The sequence below is a fragment of the Papio anubis genome, chromosome 13, assembly GCF_008728515.1.
Source record: "Papio anubis isolate 15944 chromosome 13, Panubis1.0, whole genome shotgun sequence".
Taxonomy (NCBI): Eukaryota; Metazoa; Chordata; class Mammalia; order Primates; family Cercopithecidae; genus Papio; species Papio anubis.
In genome coordinates this window covers 61,425,583-61,436,629 of record NC_044988.1, presented here as the reverse complement: position 1 = coordinate 61,436,629, position 11,047 = coordinate 61,425,583, and the positions used below count along the sequence as shown (strand labels likewise).

The 11,047-nt window shown below is 42.8% G+C and overlaps 1 protein-coding gene across 2 annotated transcripts in view; it reads left to right on the top strand.

The window, feature by feature from the left end:
* Nucleotides 1-219: 219 nt before the first annotated feature.
* The window catches only part of SMU1 (SMU1 DNA replication regulator and spliceosomal factor), a 36,375-nt gene continuing 25,547 nt past the window's right edge, over nt 220-11,047 (top strand). The window contains exons 1-4 of one of the 2 annotated variants that reach the window (XM_003911607.5): nt 220-362; nt 3,181-3,391; nt 5,072-5,224; nt 7,938-8,048. In XM_003911607.5, coding sequence (XP_003911656.1) covers nt 337-362; nt 3,181-3,391; nt 5,072-5,224; nt 7,938-8,048 — 501 coding nt within the window. In that variant the 5' untranslated portion in view covers nt 220-336. Of the gene's footprint in view, nt 363-444; nt 516-3,180; nt 3,392-5,071; nt 5,225-7,937; nt 8,049-11,047 lie in introns of those variants that run through there. The other variant, XM_009188638.3, reaches the window with a different exon arrangement.

The window sequence follows — 11,047 nt, the reverse complement described above, 5'->3', positions numbered from 1 at the left end:
CCAGGATGGTCTCGATCTCCTGACCTCGTAATCCGCCCGTCTCGGCCTCCCAAAGTGCTGGGATTACAGGCTTGAGCCACCCTGGCCTACTTTTAAACAGTCTTCCTCCTGGAGCTTATTTCTCTGGGGCAGAGGCATAAACTCCGCCTCTGACAGCCCCTGAGGGCCCCGCCCCTACGCGCACCTCGCCTTCTTTTTGTTCACTCTATCTCCAGGGCGGGCGCCAGATGCCGACCCAAGCGGAAGTGACGTTAGGCGTCCGCCGGAGGTGTCGTTGGTGTGTTGCGCGACCAGCCTTGAAGAAGAACTGGGGCCTGCTCCCGGAGAAATACAGCTATGTCGATCGAAATCGAATCTTCGGAGTGAGTCCTGCGGTGATGTTCCCGCCGTGCCGGGGGCCCAGAGGTTAAGGGTGTGGGGCGGTAGATACTCGGGGGAAGGCATCCGAGAGGCTAGGGAATGGAGGGCCATTTCCTTGCCCCCAAAGAAGCATCTTGGATCTGGCTATCTCGGAGGTGGGCCCACAGGAAAGTAGCAGCTCTCAGACGAGAAGCCCAAAGCCTCGAAGGAGGTGGCATGGGGTGGGGAAAACACACCTTGCAGACCAGAGTTCTGTCCTTGGCCGACTGCTGGCGCGCTGTGATTGACCAAATTAAGGATCCACTCTGGACTCCAGTCTAATTGAATCTGCACACGGGGATAGGTCTCTTTTAAGCCTTGCTTCTCTCCCTGTCGAGCTTATGCAATGTGATTTGTTGTCTCTGTGCTCATATGGCCCCTTTGCTTTCCTCTGCCTAGCATTTATCACTCATTGTTGTCACTGTTTGATAACCTCACCCCAAACTAGCTTTGTCGGTGCCTAGGAGCTCCTTTTCCTTGTGGTCTCAGTGTCTTGCGTACCTTAGAGGAAGAGTTAATTGCTTTTGGAATGGATGAACAACTAGCTTTTGGAATGAATGAACAAGTCTCAGGCCTGATCTGGCACTGAATTTTGGTTTGTCTGTGAGCTCTCTGTAACCGCAAAGGAGAGGCAGACTCTGGAGACTGGGCTAGAAAGAAAAATTTTCAAGGAATAGGGAATGACTAAATAGTAGTGACTAAAGAAGACTTTAGTGTGCTTTTCCAGAACTCCATCCCCCACCTGTACTTGCCAATACTTAATAATAATTAAATTAACAGACATAACTGTTGTGTTCTGAGTGTAAGGGAGGGAGAGGACCTTTTTTGGAGACTTGACTTTTTTTATTTTGAGATGGAGTTTCGCTCTTGTTTCCCAGGCTGGAGTGCAATGGCGCGATCTCGGCTCACTGCAATCTCTGCCTCCCGGGTTCAAGCGATTCTCCTGCCTCAGCCTCCCTAGTAGCTGGAATTACAGGCATGTGCCACCACGCCTGGCTAATTTTGTATTTTTAGTAGAGACGGAGTTTCTCCATGTTGGTCAGACTGGTCTCGAACTCCCGACCTCAGGTGATCCGACCTCAGGTGATCCACCCGCCTCGGCCTCCCAAAGTGCTGGCATTACAGGCATGAACCACCACGCCCGGCTTTTGGAGACTTCACACGAGGAAGGGAGGTTTATACATTCGGCAAATACTGAAATGATGTTAACCAACTTGTCCAAGGTCACATAACTTTGATTCAAATCCCAGACTGTCTTCAAAGCTTTTAACTCATTATGCATTCATTCATGTTTGAAGGTAGGGAATTTGATTTTGTCTGTGTCAAATGTGAGGTGTTTGAGGAGAGAGATGACTTATTTTGGGAGTGTAAAATGGAAGTCAATGGAAATGTGCTAAGGAAGATAGTATCATACCAGAATAACAGGGGTCTAAGTCTGGAGACCTGCATACCTCATAAAGGGTCCATGGGAGAAAAAGACTACTTACAGTAGCAGCAATCAGTTCTCTTTTATAGTTGTTTTTAAGAAGAGGGGCCAGGTGTGGTGGCTCACACCTGTAATCCCAACACTTTGGGAAGCTGAGGCAGGTGGATCACTTGAGCCCAGGAGTTTGAGACAGCATGGTCAACATGGCAAAACCACGTTTCTACAAATACAACAATTAGCCAGTGTGGTGGTGCGTGCCTGTGGTCTCAGCTACTCGGGAGGCTGAGGTGAGAGGATCACTTGATCCCAGGAAGTCGACGCTGCAGTGAGCCATGATCCTGCCACCATTCTTTCCAGCCTGAGTGAATGGGCGTGAGACCCTTTCTCAAAAAAAAAAAAAAAAAGAAGAGGGTGTTTGCTTTCTTCTCAGGAATATATGCTCAAGAGCCACACTGCCAGTTTGAGTCCTGATTTTTCCGCTTACTATCTCTATTATCTGATCAAATTCTCATCTGTAAATTGGGAAGTAAACTTACCTCATAGGCTTTATTTTATTTATTTTTTGAGACAGGGTCTTGCTCTCTTTCCCAGGCTAGAGTGCAGTGGCATGATCACGGCTCACTGCAGCCTCAACTTTACGGATACAAGCGATCCTCCCACCCTAGCTTCCCAAATAGCTGGGACCACAAGCACACACTATCATGCCTAGCTAATTTTTTTTTTTTTTTGTAGAGAAGGGGTCTCCTTATGTTGCCCATGCTGCTCTTGAACTCCTGGGCTCAAGGGATCCTCCCACATCAACATCCCAAGTAGCTGGGACTACAGGCACGTGCTACCATGTTTGGCTAATTAAAGAAATTTGTAGAGATGGAGTCTCACAGCTGCCTGATCTGGTCTCAAACTCCTGGTTTCCAGCAATCTCTCTGCCTCAGCCTCCCAAAGTACTGAGATTACAGTCATGAGCCAGCATGCGTAGCCTCATTTAGATTATTTTGTATCAATGACTAGTGTAGTCATTTAAAGTAATTCAGTGAAGTGTGCTACAATATAATTATAGGAATGAATAGGAAACTAGGCTCTGAATTAGGAAATAAGATAGTCACCTTGATACCAACTCCCTTATTAGCTGACTGAGACATTAGGCAAATGATTTCCCTTCCTTGAACCCCAGTGTCTCTATGGTTGGGGGGGTCCCCTTGTAATTTAGATTGTGTGATTTTGGAAAATTTTACTCACATGATAAAGAAATGATAAAGGAATGATAAAGGAAGGTGATTGAGTAGGAGCTTGGTAGGCTTTGTTTTTGACCTCTGGTGAGTGAGAATCCCTGAGCTGAATGATTTGTTTTCTTTCAGTGTGATCCGCCTTATCATGCAGTACTTGAAGGAGAACAGTTTACATCGGGCGTTAGCCACCTTGCAGGAGGAGACTACTGTGTCTCTGAATACTGTGGACAGCATTGAGAGTTTTGTGGCTGACATTAACAGTGGCCATTGGGATACTGTGTTGCAGGCTATCCAGTCTCTGAAATTGCCAGACAAAACCCTCATTGACCTCTATGAACAGGTGAGAGTGGTGGAGATGCTGATCTCCGTGGGTTGGTTTGCTGTGGGCCAGCTCTCTGACGAAAAAGCGTCAGCGAGCGTTCCTTCAAGCACAGTAGGGCTGCATCAGCCCATAAAACTTACAATGGCAAGGCTTGACATGGTATTTTTTCTCCCTTCTTGGAAAATCCAAGATTTCCCAAATTAAAATTCCACTTTTTGAGACTAGGTCTTGTTCTGTTACCCACTCTGGAGTGCTGTGGCAAGATCACAGCTTGCTGCATCCTCCATTTCCGGGATCAATCCTTCCTCCTGCCTCAGCCTCCTGAGTGGCTAGGAACACAGGCACGCACCACCACGCCTGCCTAATTTTTGCATTTTTTTGTAGAGACAGGATCTCACCATAATACCCAGGGTGGTCTCAAACTCCTGGGCTCAAGCAGTTCGCCAGCCTTGACCTTCAAAAGAGCTGGGATTATAGGCGTAAGAGAGCCTCAACTTTCTAATCACATAGTTAGTCTTTCTGGTAACTAGCTCCTACCTATCCTGAGCCATTTCCTTTGCACAAACCCATGTGTGATTCAAGGGGCCCAGGAGTAACAAAGATACCCCTATCACTGGTTAAATTCCAAGAAGCTCCAAGTCAAGAACCTAGGACAAAGATCAGACAAATTTGTGATTATAAAACAGAGTAGACTTTTTGGAAATAAGATTGTAATTTGAAGTAAAAGTAGGGAAGTTGGTTTTTTGTTTTTGTTTTCGGGGTTTTTTTTTTTTTGAGACGGAGTCTCACTCTGTTGCCCAGGCTGGAGTGCAGTGGTGCGACCTCTGCTCACTGCAGCCTCCATCTCCCGGGTTCAGGTGATTCTTCTGCCTCAGCCTCCTGAGTAGCTGGGATTACAGGCGTGCACCACCACACCCGGCTAATTTTTGTATTTAGTAGAGACGGGGTTTCACCACATTGGCCAGGCTGGTCTCCAACTCCTGACCTCAGTGATCCACCTGCCTTGGTCTCCCAGATGCTGGGATTACAGGTGTGAACTGCCGTGTCTGGGCAGTTTGTTTCTTTATAATCCATATGAGTTCAATAATTCCCAAATAAAATTTTGGTAACTGGAGAAAGGTTTCTCTGGAGCCCATGGGGGTATTCCCATTTTTAGCTTTCTTTGGCATCTACATTCTGAGCAAGAAGCTTGAGAGGAGGGGAGATTGGTAGATAAAAATGGATAGAGTTTGAAGGATTAAAATTACTAATTTTTTGAGACAGAGTGCAGTAGCGTGAGCTTGGCTCACTGCAACCTCTGCCTCTCGGGTTCAAGCAATTCTCCTGCCTCAGCCTCCCAAGTAGCTGGGATTACAGGCGCATACCACCACACCCAGCTAATTTTTTTGTATTTTTAGTAGAGAGTGGGTTTCACCACGTTGGCCAGACTGGTTTTGAACTCCTGACCTCAAGTGATCCACTCATCTTGAACCACTCCCAAAGTGCTAGGATTACAGGCATGAGCCACCAAGCCTGGCCGAATATTTATAATTACTTCAGTTGTCCACCTGAAATTGCTAGTGAAAAGGGAAAGGGGCACTTCCTGGCATTGGAAATCACTTTGACAGGCCATATCTGTGTTAGATATTTTACTGAAAAATATTAATAAGAGAATGTGTTGGAACATCTGTTTTTTTTTTTTTTTTTTTAATTGTTCAGGTTGTTCTGGAATTGATAGAGCTCCGTGAATTGGGTGCGGCCAGGTCACTTTTGAGACAGACGGATCCCATGATCATGTTAAAACAAACACAGCCAGAGCGATATATTCATCTGGAGAACCTTTTGGCCAGGTCTTACTTTGATCCTCGTGAGGTATGACTGTGGTAATGTAAAGGAACTTTTTGTCAACTTTGGAAATATAATATCTTTTTTTTTTTAAATCATTTTATTGGATACTTTTTGTGATTTTGATTTAATTTTTGAGAATGATGCTTCTCTGTTTATATATGTTGGTTGAAATTTGCATGTGTTAAAAAAAGAATAATTTTATTCAGTTTTCTGATTATTTGAGAGTCTTCTACATACCTCATTTTAGAGGATTGTGTGTGGGTTGGTACAGAAAATTTTATTCTGATGTCATTTCCACATTAGCCCTCCCCGAAGTGCTGCCTGACTGCTGGTATGTTCACTGATCATTTGTGTGTCTTGCCCCTAACAAATGCAGTTTCATTCTAGCCTTTTTAGTCCCTAGAAGCTTGTGCTTTTGCTTCTTAGCTGATTATGCTTACTGGTAGAGCATGATGATAGATAGTCTTTTATTCTTCCAAAACCTTATTATCTGTATAGTTTCATTCTTCCTGCCCAGCCCCCAGCCTTTCACTAGAGGTTTGTCAAAATAGGAGGAAAAAGGATTAAAAAAATTTTTTGGGGGGTACATAGTAGGTATATATATTTATGGGGTACATGAGATATTTTGATATAGGCATGCAGTGCATAATGAGGGTAAATGGAGTATCCATCACCTCAAGCATATCCTTTATGTTACAAAGGATTCAATTCTTTCAGTTATTTTAAAATGTACAATTATTATTGACTGTAGTCACCCTGTTGTGCTATCAAATGCTGTTTCTTATTTATTCTTTATATTTTTTGTATCTATTAACCATCCCCACTTTCCTTCTTACCCCGCCACCTCCACCCTTCCCAGCCTCTGATAACCATATATCTGTATCTCCATGTTTTAATTTTTAGTTCCTGCAAATAAATGAGAACATGCAAAGTTTGTCTTTCTGTGCCTGGCTTATTTCACTTACCATAATGAGCTCTAGTTATATCCATGTTGTTGCAAATGACAGGATCTCATTCTTTTATATGGCTAGTGGTACTCCATTGTGTACATGTACCACATTTTCTTTATTTATCTATTAATGGTTGCTTCCAAATCTTGGCTATTGTGAACACTGATGTAATAAACATAGGAGTGCAGATATCTCTTTGATATACTGATTTCCTTTTGGGTGTGTACCTAGCAGTGGGATTGCTGGATCATATGGTACCTCCATGTTTAGTTTTTTGAGGAATCTTCAAACTATTCTCCATAGTAGTTGTACTAATTTACTTTCCCACTAATAGTGTATGAGGGTTCCTTTTTCTCCACTTACTCACCAGCATTTGTTCTTTCCTGCCTTTTTGTACAAAAGCCAGTTTAACTGGAGTGAGATGATATCTCATTATAGTTTGATTTGCATTTCTCTAATGATCAGTTGTGTTGAGCACCTTTAAATAAACCTGTTTGCCTTGTGTATGTCTTTTTTTTTTGAGAAACGGCTTTTCAGATCTTTCACCCATTTTTAACAAAATTGGATTATCAGGTTTTTTTCCTATAGAGTTGTTTGAGCTCCTTATATATTTCTGGGTTTTTTTTTTTTTTTTTGACAGAGCTCTGTTACCCAGGCTGGAGTCCAGTGGCATGATCTCGGCTCACTGCAGCCTCTGCTTTCTGGGTTAAAGTAATTCTCGTGCCTCAGCCACCAAGTAGCTGGGATTACTGGTGTGTGCCACCACACTCAGCTAATTTTTGAATTTTCAGTAGAGATAGGGTTTCACCATGTTGGCCAGGTTGGTCTCGAACTCTTGGCCTCAAGCGATCCACCCGCCTCGGCCTCCTAAAGTGCTGGGATGACAGTCATGAGCCACCACACTTGGCCTTGTGTTCTGGTTATTTAATTATTTATTTATTTTTCTGAGATGGAGTCTTACTGTTGTCACCCCGGGTAGAGTGCAATGGCACGCTCTTAGCTCACTGCAACCTCTGCCTCCTGGGTTCCAGGAATTCTCCTGCCTCAGCCTCCCGAGTAGCAGAGATTACAGGCACCCACCACTACGGCCCGGCTAGTTTTTCTATTTTTATTTAGTGGAGACGGGGTTTCACCATCTTGGCCAGGCTGGTCACGAACTCCTGACCTCAGGTGATCTGCCCGCCTCAGTCCCCCAACGTGCTGGGATTACAGGCGTGAGCCACCCCGCCCGGCCGTATTCTGGTTACTAGTTTGCAAGTATTTTCTCAGGAGGAATAAAAACTTAATAGGCACTGGATAATGGAATGTCAAAGTAAACTTAAAATGAGGATAAAGGAAAGGAGTTTAGATCACCAGGATGGGATTTAACTTAGAGGTGGTGAAGCACTTCTGTGTTGGGAGCCATTTAAGAAATTACTAAAGAATATAAAAGAATTCTTGGTTCTGCAAATTTTTGAAAAACTGGAAAAACAACTCGGTTTAATATGGTTTACTTGGACTCTTTTCAGAAAAATAGCAGTGTGTCCTTTGGCCAGGAACTCAGTGAAAAAATAATAATAGTGTGGATTGGCTGACCTCAGTTTTCTCCCAACTCATACTTTTGAAATGCAAGTGGACAGAATTGGGAAGTCATTTTCAAAAACTAAATTAGTTTAATCCCTTCTTTAACTGGGTAATTTCTTTTCACATTTTCCTCTGTGTATGCTTTTGCTTGTTTGTTTTAAGTAAGCACACTCATATCTTGTTGTTGCTTCTTGGAAATGATGCTACATCCTCTCCTTTTTCAGGCATACCCAGATGGAAGTAGCAAAGAAAAGAGAAGAGCAGCAATTGCCCAGGCCTTAGCTGGTGAAGTCAGTGTGGTGCCTCCATCTCGTCTCATGGCATTGCTGGGACAGGTAATTCAATTCCTTTAGAGGCCAGGCGTGGTGGCTCACACCTGTCATCCTTGCACTTTGGGAGGCTGAGGCAGGAGAATCACTTGAGCCTAGAAGTTGGAGACCAGCCTAAGCAACATTGTGAGACCCTGTCTACAAAAAGTAAAAAAATTAGCAGGGTATGGTGGTGTGTGCCTGTGGTCTCAATTACTTGGGAGGCTGAGGTGGAAGGATCACTGGAGCCCAGAAGGTTGAGATGACAGTGAGCTGTGATCATGCCATTGTACTCCAGCTTGGGCAATAATAGAGTGAGACCCTGCCTCCAAAAATAAAAATAAATTTAAAAAGTGAACTGGTACAATTTCCTAATTTCCTTTGTATAAACTCTGTCTTAGCTGAAGAAATCGTACACCTTAAGAATTGGTGACTACCTACAGAGTTGTTTATACCAATAACTGTGCTGTTCCACTCTCCTTCTTTCCTGGGAGAGGCAATATAGATTAGTGGTTAATAACAAGCTCTGGAGTCAGTTAGAATTAGGGTTACCATAGAATTTATCATCCTGTCTGAGATAGTGTTGAGAGTACTATTGATCACTATGCCAGAACACCAAGTGCAAACAGTAACTGTCCTGGAAAAACTGAAACAAATGCCCACCCTGGTTAGAATCCAGGCTTTCTCATTTACCAGCTATATAGTCTTGGCAAATTACTTTACTTTTCTGATCCCATTTACTCATCATAGTATTGATGAGTAAGGATTAAGAGAAATAATGTTCATAAACACTTTATACATTTCCTGGCACCTTGTAAATAGTAAATGGTAGCTGCTGGTGATGATTTTTAAAAAAATTACTAATAGTGTTGCCAGCATTGTCATTATTATAAAGCTACCTAGAGTAATAGATATTTTATAAATAACAAAGGGCACAAGTGATTAATAGGGATGTTAATAACCTTTTTGCACTAAATCTGCATTTAGAAAAGGATCAAAAAGCTATTTGTTGTAGGCCTGCAGTGATTCTGAGATTTAAAAGTAAGCTGCCTTTAAATTTTTTAATCAAACTAATAGCTGTGCATTGTTTAAGTAGTACTTCAGGGCTTACAGTGAAAAACAGTCCCATGTGCTTCCCTTCTCCACGTCTGGTTCTTAACTTTCCTATTACCTCCATAGCTGAATACCATGTTTATACTGTTATTACCTGATTTTTTTTTTTTTTTTTTTTAGTCATTAGCAACTAACTTTCTTCACTGAAAAATGATTTGTCTCATACCCACTCTCCTCAATACACACTTATTCTTCTTCCGGATTTTCAGTAGGGTTGTATGACAACTTCTGGTTCGATCTGTATTCAATGTTTACATAGTTATTTTTATATAGATATTGTTCACAGCTAAAAAATAATTACATGTAATTTCTTACATAAATTTTTATGATTTGCAATAATTATTGCTTTATTTTTTCTTTTGCCTAGTTTTCTATGCACTTCTGCTAGTCCAGCCTGAGTATTTCTGGTAGAACCCTCAAAAGTCCTTTTTTTTTCCCCTTGCTGATACCTTTCCTGAGGCCCTTCTCTCTTTGTTCTCATCAGGACTAGTTCTCTTGTATTGCTGCACAGTTACTGTACCAGGACTTCTCTCATCTTCATACTGGGAATTTTGGGCCTCTTTTTTTTTGTAGATCTTATTTATAGATTCATCATTTTTCTTTCTTTCATAGTTAGACCTCTTTTTTTTCTTTTTTTTGAGACGGGGTCTTACTCTGTCACCAGACTGGAGTGCAGTGGCATGATCTCGGCTCACTGCAATCTCTGCCTCCCAGGTTCAAGCAATTCTCCTCCCTCAGCCTCCTAAGTAGCTGGGACCACAGGCACCCACCACCACGCCCAGCTAAGTTTTGTATTTTTAGTAGAGACAGTGTTTCATCATGTTGGCCAGGATGGTCTCGATCTCTTGACCTCGTGATCCGCCCGCCTCGGCCTCCCAAAGTGCTGGGAATACAGGTGTGAGCCACTGTGCCCGGCGTTCTTTTTTTGTTTGTTTTTTGTTTTTTGTCTTTAATTAAATGAAGAACAGGGCCTTGCTGTGTTGCCCAGGCTATCCTGCCTCTGCCTTCCTAAGTACTGGGATTACAGGTGTGAGCCACTGAGTCCAGCCTCGACTTTCATTTTGTGGGAGTACTGAGGCCAGTAACTTCCTGAGAAAGGAAGTGTAGGAATAAATTTTCGAGATTTTACTTGTGTCTGTAATACTGTATATCTTTCTCTCTAAATGTTTAAAGTTTTATTTTCCTCCCTGCCCCATATTGTTCCTATTTTTTCTTTTTCTCTGAGTTCTCCCCTTCCCTGTTTGTTTTGGTGACCATATGTGGAAGTTTTCCTCAAATACTTAGAGATCTCTGCTGTGGTTTATATTTAAGAGTGAAACATTAAATAACAGAATTATATGTCCGGTTGGGTGGTTGGAAGGAGGAGTTTGAGAACTGATAGAGTTCAGCCTGGGATGATAGGATGGGGATCCTCACTTGTCATTCTCTGCAGAAATATTCTCTTGGACTGGTCAGCTTTTCCAGAGAGTAGTTCCTGCCTGGAGAGTAGTTCCTGCCTAAACCGTATCTTGAGAACCAGAGCTGAGAGGATGCAAGTAGGAGTGGAGGATAGAGAAATCTCACTGTTCAGCATACCAGTGTACACTGAACCCCCCAGTTTTCATTGTGGCTTCTCACCTCCACCCTGTCCTCAACTCTACTGAGATTTCCAGAGCCCAGGACCTCAACCTTTCTAGAATGTACATTACCTGATTTCTCTTGAGGCTAAGGTGAGGTAGTTGCACAGGGTTGGGAGAAGTCGTGGTAGCTAAATGCTCCTTATACAGACTTTAATATTGCCCCTGTTTTCAGCCCTGTGGCGTATGTGATTCTTCCAGTTCCTAAGCCTTTTTGGAGTTTTGCAAGGTAGTTTGACTTGCTTCTTGTGGCTTCCCCTTCTTCACCTTGTACAATTAGGTTTCAGTTTTCTCTGT